This window comes from Oryctolagus cuniculus, chromosome 6 (genome assembly GCF_964237555.1).
Source record: "Oryctolagus cuniculus chromosome 6, mOryCun1.1, whole genome shotgun sequence".
NCBI classification, from domain to species: Eukaryota; Metazoa; Chordata; class Mammalia; order Lagomorpha; family Leporidae; genus Oryctolagus; species Oryctolagus cuniculus.
In genome coordinates, this window is record NC_091437.1 from 126,222,936 (window position 1) to 126,243,579 (window position 20,644).

General features: G+C 47.1%; 1 protein-coding gene across 1 annotated transcript; it reads left to right on the plus strand.

The window, feature by feature from the left end:
- Positions 1-14,631: 14,631 nt before the first annotated feature.
- LOC138850078 (protein C1orf43) lies at positions 14,632-16,620 on the plus strand. Its single transcript, XM_070075854.1, has one exon. It carries the CDS (start codon positions 14,931-14,933, stop codon positions 15,690-15,692), a length of 762 nt encoding a protein of 253 aa, XP_069931955.1. The 5' UTR covers positions 14,632-14,930; the 3' UTR covers positions 15,693-16,620.
- Positions 16,621-20,644: the final 4,024 nt, after the last annotated feature.

Below are 20,644 nucleotides of genomic sequence, written 5' to 3' on the forward strand. Positions count from 1 at the left end.
TTCTCTCTTACATCCACGCCTTAGAACTCAGTAATTCTGAGCAAAGGAGCCCTGTGACTGCTAGACCCGGGGCTGGAGGACCTGAGGGCACGGAGGGCACTCATCAGCTCTGGGTCTTCTGCAGTCAGTCTCAGAGGGAAATGGATTTAAGAGGCTACAAGACAGAATTAATTTATTTTCTTGGTCCCTACTCGTAAGTGAGGTTCTTCAAAGCAGAAAAAACCATCTCATCATAAGAGTCATTTTTAACTTGAATGCCTAAAACATTGGAATATGAACCTAGAGATGGGTGCAGGCTTCACACCCTTCTGGGCTCTCAGAACAGCCAGACTGGTTTGATGCTGCCCAGGAGCAGTGGCCAACACATCACTGGTTGCTCACAGGGCTGTGGGGTGGTGTCCAGCTTTTTGGACAGGTTTTTCTAGTCCTGTCTCTTCTTTGCTCCTGGAACAGCCAGATGCCATTCTTGGCTCTTACAATGAGCCCAACTTTCAAAATGTGTGTCAGCTTTCAAGTTATTATATCTAAAGGGTTATGGGCTAGAAAACCAGACAGCCAGGTTTTCTTTGAATTGGGCAGAAAATAAGAGGTAGCAGGCTCTGAATAAGGCCTTAGAGACTTCCTGGTGAATAAAGTACATTTAAGAAGGTGATGAGCCTCGTGGCAACCTATTGGATGACGTCGAATCCTTTTATGCTTACTCCTGAATTCTTGGATAGCTGAGTTTGCAGGAAACATAATTGCTGGAAGAAGTGTGGCAATGTTACAATAATTTAATAGTGGTTAGAAAATTAAATTTTTTAAAAATTTCTTAGAAATTTTGAAAAGTTTTCCATATTTCAGTATCTGTAGTCTATTTAAGGGAACCTTGCAATGATTCTTTTCCTGAAGTACAGAGTGCTTAAAAAACATAGGCTTGCATTTCCATCTGTTGACTTGCTGCAAGCAGGTCATGATAGCATTCCAGTCTCTAAGTGTTCAGTTCCTCAAAACCCAGGAAAATCAGGAAGGATTTCCATTTCCGAAAATAAGGCAGGCTACCTATTCTGACACACCTCCCACTGAAACCAGCCAAAAAGTGTTGCTCACTAATGTCTTTTGACTTTTTAAAGCATCAGTGATCTGGCAAGGTCATAAAACAAGGACTCTAAAGTTGAGTTGAGCCCTGAGGCTATTTTTGCATTAAGGGCATTGTCAATTTAGGCAAACTTGAACTTTGGTTCTGAGGGCTTCTCAGGACAACGGGAAGAGAATCATAGGCCAGAGTCTGCCTGTCCCCTTCCTAGTACAGGTCAACCCTAAGGGCAAAGATGAAACAGAAGTAAAACCATCTTCACCATCAGGTGCAGGAGATTACACAAAATGTTACCCATATAGTGAGCACAGCAGGGCAGATAGGAATGATAGGAAACATCCCTGAGAACCTACAACTGCAAGTTGGTATTTCTACAACTTCCAAGTTTATATCACTGTGGTCATTGACAAATGAGTAAATAAAGAAAAGCAATCAAAAGAAAACATAAAAAACCTCTGAAGTTATGGGTTAAGTTTAAAGTGATTTAGTTTAAAGTGCCCCTAGATGTCTGGCACAGAAATATGGAAATTCTCTCTGTGGGAAATTAGCATCATGTTAGGCCTCAAAGAATTTCCCCCAAATAAGCTTTCAAGGACAATGAGTAGCACATAGTCAAAAATAAACAATCCGGGGCAAGGATTGTGACAGCAGGCTAAGCTGCTCTTTAGGACCTGTGCCCCACATAGGAGTGCTTGGGATCAACCTGCCTCCACTTCCTGTCCAGCTTCCTGCTGATGCACACTCCAGAAGGTAGCAGATGATGGTTCAAGTACTTGGGTTCCTGCTACCTATGAGGGAGACCTGGATGAAGTTCCTGGCTTCTGCCTTCAACCTTGCTCAGCCCTAACTATTACAGGTATTTGGGGGAGTAAGCAAGCAGATGGAAAATCGCTTTCTCTCTCTCTCTCTCTCTCTCTTTCCTTCTATCCCCCTCTCTCTTTCAAATAAATGAAAATAAACCTTTAAAAAAAAACACCCACCATATAAGGAGATAAACCGTCAAGAATGATAACCAGAGGGCCAGCACTGTGGCGCAGCAGGTTAAAGCCCTGGCCTGAAGTGCCAGCATCCCATGTGAGCTCTGGTTCTAGTCCTGGCTTCTCCTCTTCTGATCCAGCTTTTTGCTATGGCCCTGGAAAGCAGTGGAAGATGGCCCCAGTCCTTGGGTCCCTGCACCCAAGTGGGAGACCCAGAAGAAGCTCCTTGCTCCTGGCTTTGGATTGGCACAGCTCCAGTTGTTGCGGCCATCTGAGGAGTGAAGCAGCAGATGGAAGAGTGAAGCAGCAGATGGAAGAGTGAAGCAGCAGATGGAAGACCTCTCTCTCTCTGTCTCTACCTCTCTCTGTAACTCCATTTTTCAAATAAATAAAATAAACTTAAAAAAAGAATAATAACCAGAAGAAAGACACCTGCAAAGACTTTATATTTGGAAAATATTAGAGACTTAAAATAAAACTATGTTTACCAAATTCAAAGATTAAAAATAGAAAAACTATGGAACAAGGAACTATAGAAGTGATCTTGCTAATTTTGAAAAGAAACAAACAGAACTTCCCCAAAGAAAAAACACAGTAACTCAAATGAAAAGCTCAGTAGATATGCTTATCAGCAGTTTAGACACAACAGAAGAGAGACTTACAGAACTGAACTATAGATCAGAAGAAATTATCCAGAGTATGGCACGGATAGACAGCAATATAGAAAATATGAAGAGATGTTCAGAGACATGGAGAACAGAATTAAAATGTATACTAGTTCTTTAATTAGACTCTCAGAAGGAAAAGGGAGATTCAGAAGAAAGACAATATTTGACAATATTTCAGACTGATCAAAGACATCAATCTGCAAACTCAAGAATGATAAGCAGGAAAAAATTAAGAAATCTATACCTATGCTCATTATTGTGAAACTTTGACAAGCCAAAGAAAATTGAAAATCAACCCAAGAAAATGGTGAACTACTAGACAATAGCTGACTTCTCGTTCCAATTTTAGTATATTTTAGTATATGGGCTGCTGAAGCAAGCACAAATAGCTGACTTCTCAATAGCAACAAAAGCAGCTAGAAGCCAGTGGAATAAAACCGTTGATTAATTTAAATAACTGTCAAACTAAATTTCTACACCCATGCCAAAAAAGGAATATTTCAAAAATGAGAGCAGAAGAATGTCATTTTTTTCTTTTTCTTTTTAAAGATTTATTTATTTATTTGAAAGAGTTACACAGAGAAAGGAGAGGCAGAGAGAGATAGAGAGGTCTTCCATCCGATGGTTCACTCCCCAGATGGCCACAACAGCTGGAGCTGTGCCAATCTGAAGCCAGGAGCCAGGAGCTTCCTCCAGGTCTCCCACATGGGTGCAGGGGCCCAAGGACCTGGACCATCTTCTACTGCTTTTCCAGGCCATAGCAGAGAGCTAGATTGGAAGTGGAGCAGCCGGGTCTCAAATGGGTGCCCATATGGGATGCCGGTGCTTCAGGCCAGGGTGTTAACCTGTTGAGCCACAGCGCTGGCCCCCATTTTTTTTTTTTTCTAATTCCTACTGACAGTTTACAGCCAGCACACTCTGACATCAAACCTTTCATTTAGGTAGAATAAAAGTGGCCCTTACACAGAAGAAGGAAGAAAGAACAGAGAAAGTCACAAGCATATTGATCCAACTAAGTAAAGATATATTTTTAAAATTTTTAATTTATTTTCATCTTATCTGAAAGATGGAGGGCGGGCAGAGGGGAGAGATAGAGATCTCCTATCTGCTGATTTACTCCACAAATGCTTGCAACAGCAGGGGCGGGGGCAGGCTAAGGCCTGGAGCCAAGACCTCAATCTGAGTCCCCCAAGTGGGTGGGTGGGTGGAAAGGAGGATGAAATTTTTTAAATGCGTTTAGAGTCCAGTTTTGGGTTTTAAAAAAAATTTATTTTGGCCGACACTGTGGCATAGTGGGTAAAGCCCTTGCAGCCAATAATAATAGATTTAATAATTTTTTAAAGATTATTTATTTGGAAGTCAGAGTTCCACAGAGAGAGAAGGAGAGGCAGATAGAGAGATCTTCCATCCACTGGTTCACTTCCCATTTGGCCTCAATGGCTGGAGCTGTGCTGACCCAAAACCAGGAGCCAGGAGCTTCTTCTGGGTTTCCCACACTTGGGCAGGGGCCCAAGGATTTTCCCAGGCCATAGCAGAGTTGCATAGGAAGTGGAGCAGCCAGGACTCGAACTGGCACCATGTGGGATGCCAGCAATGCAGGTGGTGGTTTTACCTACTATGCCACAGCACCAACTCCTAAAAAAAATTATTTTCATTTGATTAATTTTACTTATTTGAAAGGTAGAGATGAAGGGAAAGAAAGAGAGAGGAGAGAGAGAGAGAGAGAGAGATTGAGAATCTTCTATCTGCTGTTTCATTGCAGTCTGGGTCTCCCACATGGGTAGCAGGGGTCCAACTACTTGAACCATCACCTGCTGCCTCCCAGGGTGCACATTAGCAGAAAGCTGGAGTCAAAGCAGAACCTGAACTTGAAACTAGGCACTCTGATAACCAGTGTGGGCTTCTCAAACAACATCTTAGCTGGAATGCAAATACCTGCCCCCTAAGTGAATATTCACTATAGAAAACAATAATATGTTGAAGGCCAAGGACAAACAATAAAAACAAGATAGAACTAAAATATTTCCCAATAATAACATGTCAGGTAGGGTAAGACAATTAAAACATTCTAAAGTCTTTGAATTGTGTGGGAGAAGGGAAAAGACATTGGTTAATGTCAGACTTTAAGTTAAGAATGCATATTCATTTCTAGGATAATCATTAAAAAATAGAGTATGTGTAACATTTATACCAGTAGAAGGAAGAAAAATGGAATAGCCAAAAAGATTTTTTTTTGACAGGCAGAGTGGACAGTGAGAGAGAGAGAGACAGAGAGAAAGGTCTTCCTTTGCCATTGGTTCACCCCTCAGTGGCCACTGAGGCTGGCGCATCAGGCTGATCCGAAGCCAGGAGCCAGGTGCTTCTCCTGGTCTCCCATGGGGTGCAGGGCCCAAGCACTTGGGCCATCCTCCACTGCACTCCCGGGCCACAGCAGAGAGCTGGCCTGGAAGAGGGGCAACCGGGACAGAATCCGATGCCCCGACCGGGACTAGAACCCCGTGTGCTGGCACCGCAGGCAGAGGATTAGCCTATTGAGCTGCGGTGCCAGCCTGCCAAAAAGATTTTTTGAGTGATCCATGAATCAAAAGAGAAAAGAAAAGGCAACATATAATAGATGGGACAAATACAAATGAGATGGTGGTTTTAAACGCCAATATATAATTACATTAAATGTGAATGTATTATTTGAACAAAATAATATATACACAATGCTTTCATATACATAGAATTCAAACATGGGCAAAACTTTGGAAATTGTTTAGGGATTGTGTAATCCCTGTCGAGTGTAGGATTTGGGCAAGGGGTGAGCCTGGAACACAGGAGAATGTGAAAGGGTTTTCACCCTCGAGCTTGTTTTCCAGAGGATGTTCCAGGAAAGCTTATTTTGCAAACGCTGTACCCAGATGGGGCCAGGCCATCACAAACAAGAAACTGAAAGCTGCAAGAAATATTTTTGGGTGAGTTTTAAAAGCTATGTATTTAATTTGAGAGACAGAAAGAGAAATGTACAACAGAGACAGAGAGAGCTCCTGTCCATACTGACTTACTCACCAAATGTCCAAATGGCCAGGGCCGGTCCAGGCTGAAGCTGGAAGCCGGGACCTTAATTCAGGTCTCCCGTGTAGGTAGCAGGGACCTGGGTATCTGAGCCATTACCTACTGCCTTTTGGGGTGTGCATTGGTGAGAATATGGAATTGGGAGCAGAGCTAGGACACGAACCCAGGTACTCAATATGAATTGCGGGCATTTCAGTGGCATGTTGACTGCTACACCAATGCCCACTCCTGAGTCACATTTTGAATCTACAATGTAGAAGATGCATGGTACTTGAGCAGGAAGGATGCTCCCACTCTCTCTTCTCTACGTCCCGAACACTCCCCTGGACTTTGCTACAAAAGCCCTAGCAAACTGCTCCTCAGGACGGTACCTTCCCACGGTCGCCTGAATCTGTCACAGGTTAATAATCTTTCCAAGCAACCGCCATTTGAGGCTGATTCCTTAGTGCCACCCCAAGTGATGGACTCCTCATCTGCTGACTAAAGTGCTGGGCTGATTCATGGTCCCCTACAAGACGTCCTTGTCCTAATTTCTGGAGTCCATTAATACGTTACCTTACACAGCCAAAGGGACTGCACTATGTGTACAAAAATGCCGACATTGGCTCCTTGCTTCAGATCTGCTCAGCTGTGGCCTTTGCAGCCATCTGGGGAGTGAACCAGTGGAAGGAAGACCTTTTTCTCTCTCTCTGTAACTTTGCCTCGCAAATAAACAAAACATTTAAAAAGTAAAGTAAAATAAATGCTGTGATCGGGAGAGGATTCCGCACCATCCGGTTGAGCCCAGTGTAATCCATCACCTTTATAAGGAAGAGGCAGGAAGGGCAGACATGGAGTTGAAGAGAACAGAGAGAAGGTGCTGGCCCGCTGGCTGCAGAGGTCGAGGAGGGGCCCCAGGCCTGGGAAAGCAGGCGGCGTGGAGCAGCGGGCAGGGACAAGGCAATGATCCTCCCTGGCAGTCCCTATGGAAGGACCACAGCCCTAAAGACCCGTTTCGAGCTCTGACCCCCATAACTGTAGGGTAATCAATGTGTGTTCTTTCAAGCCACGAAACTGGTGGTCATTTCATACGGCAGTAGTAGGAAATGAATACACACAAATGTACGTGATATTTATAGCAAATAATAAACGAAAGCAAGGAAATGATTGACAGACGTCAGGAGGAAGGTTCCTTTAGGGCATGGTGAAGCCTCGGCAAGTCTGTATCTCTACATGGGTTTTAATGATTCTTTTTTTTTTTTTTTTTTTTTTGACAGGCAGAGTGGACAGTGAGAGAGAGAGACAGAGAGAAAGGTCTTCCTTTGCCGTTGGTTCACCCTCCAATGGCCGCCGCGGTCGGCGCGCTGCGGCCGGCGCACCGCGCTGATCCGATGGCAGGAGCCAGGAGCCAGGTGCTTTTCCTGGTCTCCCATGGGGTGCAGGGCCCAAGCACCTGGGCCATCCTCCACTGCACTCCCTGGCCACAGCAGAGAGCTGGCCTGGAAGAGGGGCAACCGGGACAGAATCCGGCGCCCCAACCGGGACTAGAACCCGGTGTGCCGGCGCCGCTAGGCGGAGGATTAGCCTAGTGAGCCGCGGCGCCGGCCGGTTTTAATGATTCTTAAACTAGGCGTGTGTGCTTTATCTACTCTTTCTGTAATAGCTGATAGTTCATGATGATAAAGTAAAGAAGCAACAAACAAAAACCAAAAATCAACAAATCCCTGGAAGCCGCAGAGAAACGTCACAGATGGGTTCATGTGTAATGAGTCTCTCCCGGTTGAGACACAGGTAAGCCAATCCACAGAGCTTCCTGCTCCCTCTTGTGTCCCCCTTACTTCTTCCTTACGTTTGGCCTTTCCCCTACTCACGTCAGAAATGAAAAGATTCTGGGAGGGAAAAAGTCCTGGGTGATCTCTACAGCCGATTAACTATGCGAACTTGAGTAGGTTACTTAAATCTTGATTTCTTGGCCTATAAGATGGAGGTAATGGTAGTATCTACCTCTGCAAGTTGTTATAGGAAATAAATGAGATAAAGCACTTATAACAATGCCTATGTAGAAATGTCATTTCTTGAAAAAGCTTCCCTGTCCATCTTCCCCCCTCCATGCAGAATAAAAGGTTTCTAGAACCACTAGCCTTGCACCAGGCCCATTGCTGTCTCCTAGGGATGCCAAGCCAAATACACCATGACCCCATCTTCAAAGTGTCCATAGTTTAGTGAAGGTATAAACAGACAAAAGTAGGTGGTGGCAATGCAAAGGGTTTGTAGTGTAAATAAGGCATTAAGAGTGTGTATTCCAGGAGAGGGAGTCATTATAGCTGGCCTGGGGTGGAGTAAGGTGGAGGACTAATCAGAGGAGCCTGCCCCAGGGTGTACTTGAACAAGGTCACAGAAGATGATTAGGACTTCACCAGCTGGGGAAAATGAAGGAGGGGGCGGGGAGAGAGGTTTTTGTAAAGGGATCTGTGTAGTCCAGCTGTGATCAGGAACCGAGAGGCCGCATTCACCACATGGAGGAGTTTGAACCTTCCCCCCAGACGGTGGACAGCTACCGTGAGCAGGGATGAGGACGGGCAGTAGCTGTGGCAGCCAGGCGAGAGGGCTTCAATGAAAGCACTGGCCTTGGACTGATAAAAGGGATGTAGATGGACAAGACGTTGCAGAGGCAGAATCGGGTAGATCTGCCACCTACTGACTCAGGCTGGGGTCATTACCAGATCTCTGGCTTGGGTTAAATAATGGTGGTGGATAATAACAGCACCAACCGACTTTGGGAAACCCACAAAGCACTGGAGGATGAAGGGAGCGGGACGTTTATTTGGGATCTACTGAGCACGAGGTGCCTGTGGGCAGCCTAGATGGAGATTTCTAGCAGGGAGCAGGCAGTTGGGTTCTGAAACTCGGGGGAGAAATGAGATGTGGGCATGGAGGTTAGGAAGCCTTAGACCCGTACGTGGAGGTTGGAGCCAGAGGACTGTGCGGAGTGGCCCATGCCATTGGTGTTTGCTGAATCACTTAAGAAAATGAACAGTATTCTCACCCAACTGCTTTTTCCCTTATAGCATGAGGGCACTTCAAAAAATTTGTGGAAAAACAGAATTAAAAGATGAGTGTATTCTGGTGCAAGACATTTATGAAATTCCTGTATAATTTCTTTCAGAATATGCATGTCCATGAACTCTTTGAAGCCTCCCCATATGCATGGATTTAGAAATAAACTCATCTTTTAATTACACTTCCATGAACTTGTATTACCCTCATGTTGTGGGGCCTGTGTTAAGAATGCTCCCATTTGGGGCAGCAGTAAAGACCCGACTTGGAACATCTGCATACCAATAGGAGTGCCTAGGTTTGAGTCTCAGCTCCAATGTCAAGTCCAGCTTCCTGTTAGTGTGCACCCTGGGAGGCCACAGGGGCTGTCTCAAGTAGTTGAGTCCCTGCCATCCACGTGAAAGACTCCTATTGAAACTGGGGCTTCTGGCTTCGACCTGACCCAGCCCTGGTTATTATGGGCATTTGGGAAGTGAACCAGCACAGGGAAGTCCTCTGTCTGTCTCTCTGCCTGCCTCTCTCTCTCTTGTGTGTCTCCCTGCTTGTCACATAAAAATAAATGAATAAACAATTTTTAAAGTTTAAGTATATTCCTACTGAATATCTTCTTTACCAGAGCTTATAGCAGTCTTTCCATTGAGAAGCAACTAATAACTCGGGCCAACGTCACAGCTTATATTTAGAATGTTGGATTTTACCAAACTCAAGAGACAAGCAGAACATTCTAACAGTGTACTCCGGACAGGCAAATCTTGTACCTGGATACTAATTAGGTAAAAAGTTTGCACAAAATGTTCAATAGCAGCAGCTCTCAGCATGTCAGGATTTGTGCTTTTCTCAGATGGAAATTCAATGACTTCCTAAAAAGTGTCAGCATACTTAAAAAAAAAAATCTGATGATTTTTAATAACATCCCGGGAAGTGCCAGACCTTTTGAACAGAGAATTATAGACTTCTTAGCCTTCGAAGGGACCTTGGAGGTCATTTAATCCAATCCTGAGGTGTTCAAATAGGGTCCCAGATATACAGAGACCAGGCCACTGCCCTTCCTCTCAATGGAATCCAATCAGAATGAAAAGGAACTGAAATCCAGCTGTCCAAGTGTAAGGTTGGAATTTATGTATGAACTTAATGCGTGTGTGTGACACCTGGAGCTAGACAAGAGCAAGAAGCCAAGTGTGGTGCAGATTTTTGCTTTGTCTTCTTTAAGACAAATGCAGAGAACTGAGTGCCTGGGTTCAGGTCCTGGCTCCGTTCCTGATTCCAGCTTCCAGCTGCTGTGAACCCTGGGAAGTAGCAGCCATTGCTCAAGTAGTTGGGCCCCTGCCACCCATGTACCTCCCATGTGGGAGACCTGGATGGAGTTTCTGGCTCCTGGCTTCAACCTGGCTGTTGTGGGCATTTGAGGAGTGAACCAGCTGATGGAATATCTCTGGCTCTGGCTCTCTGCCTTCCAAATAAGAAATAGATAAATAAATAGATATCTTTTTAAAATGCCAGCTTGACGAATGACTTTCAAGTTCAGCCGTGGTGGCTGCACAGTGATGCCCTGTGAGCCTGGGGAGACAATGACCTCCCAGGTGGCTCAGGTCTCCCCAGAGTAAGTGGTGGCAGTGGTGGCAGTGATGGCGGTGGAGGTGGGGAGAGGGTTATAGAGATTTGGCAAATCGAGGGAGAAACCCAACTTAATCAGTAGATCTGGGGTATAGTTGTGAGCTTATCTGTAAAATTACACCAAGGGCTGTGGCCAAATTGCCTCTTAGCAGCATTGAGACTGACGTAGTTGGTATCAGTTTTATCTGTTAGTCTACATAGACATGCTTTGATAGGACTTTGAGTCTGTTAAAATTCCGAATTCTGCCTTACTGTTGCATGGAGTCAAAAATAAATGTGGAAAACCAGGCTATATAGTACAGTTAAAAATACAGTTAATTACAGGAAGTCACACGTGGCTGCACGGCCAAGAACCACGTTCAACAAGTGCATCCTAGCTTTGCTTTCTACAACTCTATTGAAGATGGAACCTAATGGTATTTGGGTAGCTACTATGCACCAGGGGTTTCTTAGGCTTTTATCAAATGTATTTTTTTTTACTTTTTAGTATTTTTTTATTTTGGTAAGAAATACATAATATAAAATTTACCACCTTAACCTTCTAAAGAAAAACAGTTTTATTTATTTATTTGAAAGGCAAAGAGAGAGAGAGATCTTCCATTTGCTGGTGCACTCCTCGGGTGGCCACAGCAGCTGGGGGTGGGCACCAGGTCAAAGCCTGGAGCCAGGAACTCCATCAGGTTCTCCCATGTTGGTGCAGGGGCCCAGTTACATGGACCATCTTCCATTGCTTTCCCAGGAGTATTAGTAAGGAGCTGAATCAGAGTGGAGCAGCTAGGTTGTTTTTTTTTTTTTTTTTTTTTTTTAGATTTGTTTATTTATTAGAGAGGCAGAGGCAGAGGCAGAGAAAGTGGTCTTCCATCTGCTGGTTCACTCCTAAAGTGGCCACAATGGCTGGAGCTGGGCCGATCCAAAGCGAAGAGCCTGGAGCTTCTTCTGGGTCTCCCATGTGGGTGTAGGAGCCCAAGCTCTTGGCCCATTTTCCACTGCTTTCCCAGGAACATATTAGCAGGGAGCTGGATAGGAACTGAAGCAGCCGGGACTCGAACTGGCACCCATATGGGCTGCCGCACTGCAGGTGGTAGTTTTACCCGCTATGCCATAGCGCTGGCCCCGGAGAAGCTGGGTCTTGAATTAACACTCTCATACACTGGCATCGCAGGAAATGACTTAATCCACTGTGCTACAATGTTGGCTCCACATTTTAACCTTTGAAATTGTACTTAGTGCCATGAATTTTAAGAAACTCTGTTTATTGCAGCTAAGATATGGAATCAACCCAGATGTCCATATGGTGACTAGATAAAGAAAATGTGGGGCCGGCACTTTGGTGCAGTAGGCTGAACTTGCACCTGCGGTGCCGGTTCTAGTCCCAGCTGCTCCTTTTCTGATCCAGCTCTCTGCTATGGCCTGGGAAAGCAGTAGAAGATGGCCCCTCAATAGGCTAATCCTCCACCTTGCGGCGCCGGCACACCGGGTTCTAGTCCCGGTTGGGGCGCCGGATTCTGTCCCGGTTGCCCCTCTTCCAGGCCAGCTCTCTGCTATGGCCAGGGAGTGCAGTGGAGGATGGCCCAGGTGCTTGGGCCCTGCACCCCATGGGAGACCAGGAAAAGCACCTGGCTCCTGGCTCCTGCCAGGATCAGCGCGGTGCGCCGGCTGCAGCGGCGGCCATTGGAGGGTGAACCAACGGCAAAGGAAGACCTTTCTCTCTCTGTCTCTCTCTCTCACTGTCCACTCTGCCTGTCAAAAAAAAAAAAAAAAAAAAAAAAAAAAAAAAAAAAGAAGATGGCCCAAGTCCTTGGGCCCCTGCACCCACGTGGGAGACCAGGAAGAAGCTCCTGGCTTTGGAAGGGCTCAGCTCCAGCCATTGTGGCCATTTGAAAAGTGAAACAGAGGGTAGACAACCTTTCTCTGTCTCTCCCTCTCTCTATCTGTAACTCTACCTCTCAAATAAATGAATAAAGTCATAGAAAGAGGAAGGGAGGAAGGGAGGAAGGGAAGGAGGAAGGAAGGAAGGAAGGAAGGAAGGAGAAAGAAAGAAAGAAAGAAAGAAAGAAAGAAAGAAAGAAAGAAAGAAAGAAAGAAAGAAAGAAAGAAAGAAAGAAAGAAAGGAAGAAAGAAGGAAGGAAGAAAGAAGGAAGGAAGAAAGAGAGAGAGGAAAGAAGAAGAAAGAGAGAGAGGAAGGAAGGAGGGAAGGAAGGAAGGAAGGAAGGAAGGAAGGAGGGAAGGAGGGAAGGAGGGAAGGAGGGAAGGAGGGAAGGAGGGAAGGAAGGAAAGGTGGTCAGGGCCGGCACTGCGGCATGACAGATAAAACCAGCGCCTGCAGCACCATCATTCCTTATGGGTGCAAGTTTGAGTCATGGCTACTCCACTTATTATCCAGATCCCTGCTAATGAGCCTGGGAAAGCAGAGAAAGATGACCCAAGTGCTCGGGCCCCTGCAACCTTGTGGGAGACCTGGAAGAAGCTTGTGGTTCCAGGCTTCTGCCTGGCCCAGCCCTGGCTGCTGTGGCCATTTGGGGAGTGAACCAGTGGATGGAAGATCTCTCTTTCTCTCTCTCTGTAACCATGTATTTCAAATAGATAAAAATAAATCTTTAAAAAAAGAAAGAAAACATGGTATAAATACACTATGGAATACTACTCAGCCATAAAAAGAATTAAATCCTGTCTTTTGCAACAAAATGAAAGCAACCGAAAACCACGATGGTTAATGAAATAAGCCAGTCTCAAAAAGACAAATGTCGGCTGGTGCGTGGCTCACTAGGCTAATCCTCTGCCTGCAGGGCCATCCAGTCCCCGTCAGGGCGCTGGATTCTGTCCTGGTTGCTCCTCTTCCAGTCCAGCTCTCTGCTGTGGCCCAGGAAGGCAGTGGAGGATGGTCCAGGTCCTTGGGCCCTGCACCCACATGGGAGACCAGGAGGAAGCACCTGGCTCCTGGCTTTGGATCGGCGCAGCGTGCTGGCCACAGCAGCCATTTGGGGGATGAACCAATGGTAAAGGAAGACCTTTCTCTCTGTCTCTCTCTCTCACTGTCTAACTCTGTCATTAAAAAAAAAAAAAAGGCAAATGTCATATGTTTTCTCTGGTATGTGACAGCTAATGTAGAATACCCAAAAATGTATAGGAATGAAATGGTCATTTTGGGATATGACTGTCATTGTTAGCCCTTGTCTATACTCTTGTAGAACTGTGGTCATCTTACTTTTTACTTGTTATGGTTAGCAGCAAATCAAGCCTATGAATAAAAAGTGGATTAAAATTATGGCTTTGCAAAAACTGATAAACAGAAACGGGTGGGGGGGGGGAGTAGAGGAGTGAGGGAAGTGTGATTGTCTTCTTGGAACTTTGTCTATGGAATGCATAAAATCTGTCCTCTTTATAGTAATAACACATTTTTATAATTTTTTAAGAAGAGCCAATTCAGTGGCATTCAGTACATTACACCAGTGTGCACTCCTCGCCACTATTCACCTCCAGAGCTTTCCCTTCTTCCAAAGCGGAGCTGCGGAGCCTCGAGCCTCATGGGATCAGCATCTCATTTTCTGTTTCAGAACTTGCCCATTTGATAGGAGAGAACTCCTACACTGTTTGTCCTCTGAGTCTGGCTTATCTCACTTAGCACAATGTCTTCAAGGTACTCACAGCTTGTAGCATGCATTTCACATCGAACTTTTTTAAGATTTATTTATTCAAAAGGCAGAGCTACTGAGAGAGAAGGGAGAACAGAGGGAAAGAGGGAGACTTCCCATCCCCTGTTCCTCCCCAAATGCCTGCAACAGCTGGAGCAGGGTCAGGCCTAAGCCAGGAGCCTGGAACTCCCTCCGAGTCTCCTTGGGCCATCTCTCCCTGCCTTCACAGCCGCATTGATCAGAAATGGAGTAGCTGGGATTTGAACCAGCACCCAGATGGAAGTTCTATATCCTGGCTTTGGTCTGGCCCACCCTTGGCTGTTGCAGCCACTTGGGAAGTAAACCAAAGGATGGAAGATCTCTCTCTCTCTCTCTCTCTCTCTCTCTCTGCTTTTCAAATACATAAAAACAAATAGAATTTTAAACTTTTTAATCCTATAGAGCATCCTTAGATGCTTGTACCTTTTCTAAGTCATGAATCATTAAGACCTAATTGACTTAAAAGCAAATGCAATGACCTTGAAAAGGCTTATTTAAAAAAATAATTGGGGCAGCCCCGCCTCTACCACGTGACGCGCGGACAGACTCCGCTTCCTCTTACTGGCGTAGTTCCGCGTCTCCGCACTGGCCGCTGGCGGGTGCTATTGCTCGCCGGAGTCACGTGGCGGGGGAAGCGGGAATGCGTCGTTCCCCTTTCCTAACCACCCCCCCGTCCGCCATGTTTTCAGGCCGGGTCTGGCTTGGTCTTCCTCCGTAAGGAAATGGCCGAGGAAGTCCAGGAGACCCATGCGCCGTTGCTTTGGCGCAACCTGGGCTGACGAGGAGGGGGAGCGGATTAAACCTGAGCAGGTCTGCGCAGGGTAGGGAGGCCATGGCGTCCAGCAGTAGCTGGCTGTCTGGGGTGAATGTCGTGCTGGTGATGGCCTACGGGAGTCTGGTGTTTGTACTGCTGTTTATTTTTGTGAAGAGGCAAATCATGCGCTTTGCTATGAAATCTAGAAGGGGACCTCATGTCCCTGTGGGACACAATGCCCCCAAGGATTTGAAAGAGGAGATTGATATTCGACTCTCCAGAGTTCAGGATATCAAGTATGAACCCCAGCTCCTTGCAGATGATGATGCGAGACTGCTACAGCTGGAGACCCAGGGGAATCAGAGTTGCTATAACTACCTGTACAGAATGAAAGCTCTGGACGCCATCCGTGCCTCTGAGATCCCGTTTCGTGCTGAAGGCCGGCATCCTCGTTCCTTAATGGGCAAGAATTTCCGCTCCTACCTGCTCGATCTGCGAAACACTAGTACTCCTTTCAAGGGTGTGCGCAAGGCCCTCATCGATACCCTGCTGGACGGCTATGAGACAGCCCGCTACGGGACAGGGGTCTTTGGCCAGAATGAGTACCTGCGCTATCAGGAGGCCCTGAGTGAGCTGGCCACCGTGGTGAAAGCTCGAATTGGAAGCTCTCAGCGACAACACCAGTCAGCAGCCAAAGACCTAACTCAGTCCCCTGAAGTCTCCCCAACAACCATCCAGGTGACGTACCTCCCCTCCAGTCAGAAGAGTAAACGTGCCAAGCACTTCCTCGAATTGAAGAGCTTTAAGGACAACTACAACACACTGGAGAGTACTCTGTGACAGAGCTGAAGGACTCTCACTGTAGACTGAGCCAGACAGACTCAGTGTGCAAGACAGGCGCTCGCTGGGCCCCGATGTATCAGCTGACGCGCACATTGTGTCCAGGGTTCATAGGGCTTGCACTGTGATCTCCAGCTCATTATTAGGAGCATTTTCAGAACATCAACTCGGACTTTATTTCCACTAGTAGCACTTTTTCTGGATTTCAGTTCGTATGTCATTGTTAATGTTTCTGTCAAAGCTTCCTTAAATATCTTTACTTGGTTGGCAACAAACATCATGGTGCAGTACATCAAGCGCCGGCGCTGGAACACCCACATCCCGTATTGAAGTGCCAGTCTGAGTCCTGGCTACTCCACTTCTGATCCAGCTACCTGTTAATGCACCTGGGAGGCAGTGGATGATGGCCCAGGTACTTGAGTTCCTGCCATCCACATAGGAGAACTGGATGGAATTCCTCCTGGCTCCACCCTGGCTATTGCAGGTGATTGGGGAATAAACCAACAAATGGGAGATCTATCACTCTGCCTTTCAAGTAAATCTTTAAAAAAAAATGTCTTTTAAAAATATAATTTGGCACCAATGTTGTGGCACAGTGGGTAAGCCACTGCTTATTACGTCGGCATCCTATATTGGAATGGCTGTTCAAATCGTGGCTACTCCACTTCCAACCCAGTTTCCTGCTAATGTGCCTAGGACCGCAGTGGAAGATGGTCCAAGTACTTGGGCTCCTGCTACCTATGGAGGCCATCTGGATGGAGTTCCTGGTTTCTGGCTTCAACTAGCTATTGTGGCCATTTGGGAAGTAAACTAGCAGGTGGAAGATATCCCTCTCTCCCCCAGCCCATAACCTCCCCTCCCTCCGCCATCTCCAGCTTTCAAATAAATCTTTAATAAAAAAAATATTTACTTGGAAAAAAAAAAAAAATAATTGGTTCTATTATGATGGTAAGGGTGATCTTGCTTGCCTGTTTGGGGAATTCTAAAGAGTTCCCTCTACTGTCCCCTGTTGCTCCAGCCCCCATTCCAGGGAGACTATCCTACTGATGCCTTGAAGTCTGGCCGCGTGGTTGTGTGAGGAGTGAGGGTCCCAAACCCCTGAGCCTCAGAGGAGGAGGGTTTGGTAATGCAATGGCAGGTGTTTCTAAGTTCTTTCAGCCCCCAGGGAGGGATGAAAGGCACTTGGGTAAGGAGAAGAACTGGCTGGTGACTCCCAGGGGACTAAGCCAATTTGCTCCAAACAGTTTTTAGAGGCCTGGAGCCTGAACTGGCCCTCACACCTCATCCTCCTTCCCTCCACAGCCAACATCAAATTCGCAGTCATTCAACCACGCAAGGAAGTCCTACAGTGGTCCCATGACTTTGATGCTGTTGCCTATTTATTTTTACATCTTTTATTTTGCTGTAATTTAGATTTATAGAAAAGTTGTAAAGCAATAGAGAGTTCCCCTACTTCACACAGCTTTCCCCAATGTTAACACCTTGCTCACCACAGTACAGTAACTAAAGTTCAGAAACTGCCCTAAGTACTATATGATCAACTAAACTACTGAATTAGTCCAGATCTCGCCAGCTTTCCCACCTGCTGTCCTTTCTCTGGTGCTGACCCAGTCGGGGTCCCGTCCTGCATTTAGTGGGTGGCTCCAGTCTTGGACAGCTCCTCAGTCTCCCCTGGTCTGTTGTGATCTTGACACTTGGGAAGAGCACTGTCAGTTATTTTGTGGGATGTACACACTTAGTGCTTGTCTAGTATGTGCTCACGATTAAGCTGAAGTGGCACATTTTCAGCAAGGAAATCCTTCTTGGTGCAAAACATCAGGGGGTACCTATCTAGTATGTTTTAAACAGATGATGCTGGCCGGCGCCGTGGCTCACTAGGCTAATCCTCTGCCTTGCGGCGCCGGCACACCGGGTTCTAGTCCCGGTTAGGGCGCCGGATTCTGTCCCGGTTGCCCCTCTTCCAGGCCAGCTCTCTGCTGTGGCCCGGGAGTGCAGTGGAGGATGGCCCAAGTGCTTGGGCCCTGCACCCCATGGGGGACCAGGAGAAGCACCTGGCTCCTGCCATCAGATCAGCGCGGTGCGCCGGCCGCAGCGTGCTGGCTGCGGTGGCCATTGGAGGGTGAACCAACGGCAAAGGAAGACCTTTCTCTCTGTCTCTCTCTCACTGTCCACTCTGCCTGTCAAAAAATAAAAAAATAAAAAATAAAAAAACAGATGATGTTAACCTTGGTTGCTTGGTTCAAGTGGTGTCTGGGACTTCTTCACTGTGGAGTAATGACTTTTCTCTGTAATTAAGAAGTATGGAGAGGAGACTACTTAGAGACTATGCAGATATCCTGTTTCTTCTCAGAATTTCACCTGTCAGTTTTAGCGCCCATCAGTGGGTCTTGCCTACAGCAATTGCTAATGAAGTGTCCTCGTGGTGATTTTCTATTCTATTAATTCTTTCTACATATATGCATTGGGATTTTTTTTTTTTTTTTTTTGTAAGGAAGAGGTATTCTGGGGCCAGCGTTGTGGCTCTGAGAGTTAAGCTGCTGCCTGTGATGTTGGTATCCCCTAGGACCGTGCTGTTTTGAGTCCTGGTCAAGCTCCCTGCTAGTGCACCTGGGAAAGCAGCAGTGATGGCTCAAATGCCTGTGCCCCGGCCACCCACGTGGGAGACCTGGATGGAGCTCCTGCCTGCTGGCTTTGGCCTGGCCCAGCCCCGGCCATGTGGTCGTTGAGAGAGTGAACCAGCAGATGGAAGAGCAAACTTCCTCCCACGTTTGTGTACTTCGTTGTTTATATCCACACAGACGACAGATATTTATTCTATCTTTTGGTGCTTTACCATTAATCAAATATTCAGCCCTTTATAAAGAGTTCCCTCTACCGTCCCCCATTGCCCCAGCTTTGCTGCTGTCCCAGATGGTTGGTCTGCTTGCTGGGATGCGAATTAGCTCATGGAGAGGCTCCACTCAAAGGGTCGGGGAGGCACCAGGAAGGTTTGTTCTCGATACTTCTCTGACCCACTTGGGATGAGGTTCAGAACCCCCAAGGCCTCACATTCTGCCAGGGTGGGCAGGAGGGGTGGTGCTCCGGAGTGCCTGGGTGCCGTGGGAGGCTTATACCCAGCATTTCTCCAGGGCTGCAGAAAAGGCAGTCATGGAGCCAAAACCCCCTTTGCCATGAAATCAGGCATTGGCTGGCGGTGAGCTCGAGGCTACCCAGTGGCTGCTTGCTCTTTGCTGACATGGGCGTAAGAAGACCAGGTGATAATCGGGGTGCAAGATCTCATTTATGAAAGGAGTCGCTTCGAATGGCAGAAACCAACTCCTTCTCATCCTAGCTATACTTAATTTATTTTTAAAGATCAACCTATTTATTTGAAAGGCAGAGAGAGAGAGAGAGAGAGAGAATCTTTCATCTGCTCGTTCACTCCCTAAATGGCCGCAACTGCCGGGGCTGGTCCAGGCTGAGGCCAGGAGCCCAGAGCTGCACCCGGGGTCTCCCACATGGGTGGCAGGGGTCCAAGTATCCGGCTATCTTCAGCTGCTTCCCTTCAGCTGGCGGGGCTGGCGCTGTGGCTCAGCAGGTTAACGCCCTGGCCTGAAGCACTGGCATCCCATATGGGCGCCGGTTCTAGTCCCGGCTGCTCCTCTTCTGATCCAGCTCTCTGCTATGGCCTGGGAAAGCAGTAGAAGATGGCCCAAGTCCTTGAGCCCCTGCACCCATGTGGGAGAGCCAGAGGAGGCTCCTGGCTCCTGGCTTCAGATTGGCGCAGATACGGCTAATTGGGGAGTGAACCATCAGATGGAAGACCTCTTTATCTCTCTCTGCCTCTCCTTTCTCTATGTAACTCTGACTTTCAAATAAATAAATCTTTAAAAAAACACACACAGGGAGTTGGTACTCAAACCGGTGCTCCTATGGGATGGCAGCGTTGCGAGTGGCAGCTTAGCTCACTGGGCCCCTCCTAGCTGCACTTTATACAGCTTTTTTTTTAATAATTTTTTTTTATTTATTTATTTGACAGGTAGAGTTATAGACAGTGAGAGAGTGAGACAGAGAGAAAGGCCTTCCTTCCGTTGGTTCACCCCACAAATGGCTGCTATGGCCGGCGCTGAGCTGATCGGAAGCCAGGAGCCAGGTGCTTCTTCCTCGTCTCCCATGTGGGTGCAGGGCCCAAGCACTTGGGCCATCCTCCACTGCCTTCCCAGGCCACAGCAGAGAGCTGGACTGGAAGAGTAGCAACCGGGACTAGAACCCGGCACCCATATGGGATGCTGGCGCCGCAGGCAGAGAATTAACCAAGTGAGCCACGGCGCTGGCCCCTCCTAGCTGCACTTTAAAACCATCCCTTTATAAGGGCTGGAGTCCAACTAGAAGTGGGGAACCAGACTAGAAACTGGATTTAAGGTGTGAACGAGACCTACAGACTCTGTATCTGTAAGTCACCTTCTGTCCCCTGGCCTGACAAAGCCTGTTCAACTGGAAGTCCCTGGAGGAGGCACAGGTGACGGCCCGGTCAGGCTCCACTTCTGCCACTGGGGGCTTGTAAGTCTCTAGGGACAGAGTCCCTTCTACTGGGCCTCTTAGCCTCAGCTTCTGCAAGAAAGGTGAGGTTTTTGCGTTTCCTTGGGGGAGCACTGGCCGATTTAGGACATGGAGGAACTGAATCGCCAGTAACCTCAGACTTCTTGGTTGCTCCGTATGGGAGAGAACAGGGTGTGCATATCTATCTGTCTGTCTCTCTGCCTGTTCTCTTGAGCACCTCCTGTATGCCCAGCCTCATCCAAAGTGCTTTACCATCATGACCAAACTTCCAGGGAAATACCATCAGCCCATTGTTCACACAAAGAAACTGAGACGGAGCAACTGTCGCCACAAGGGAAGGCAGGGCTGGGACGGAGGTCTCCCTGGCTCAGCAGCTGAGTTGCCCTCTACCTCGCCTCACTGTCATTGGAGGG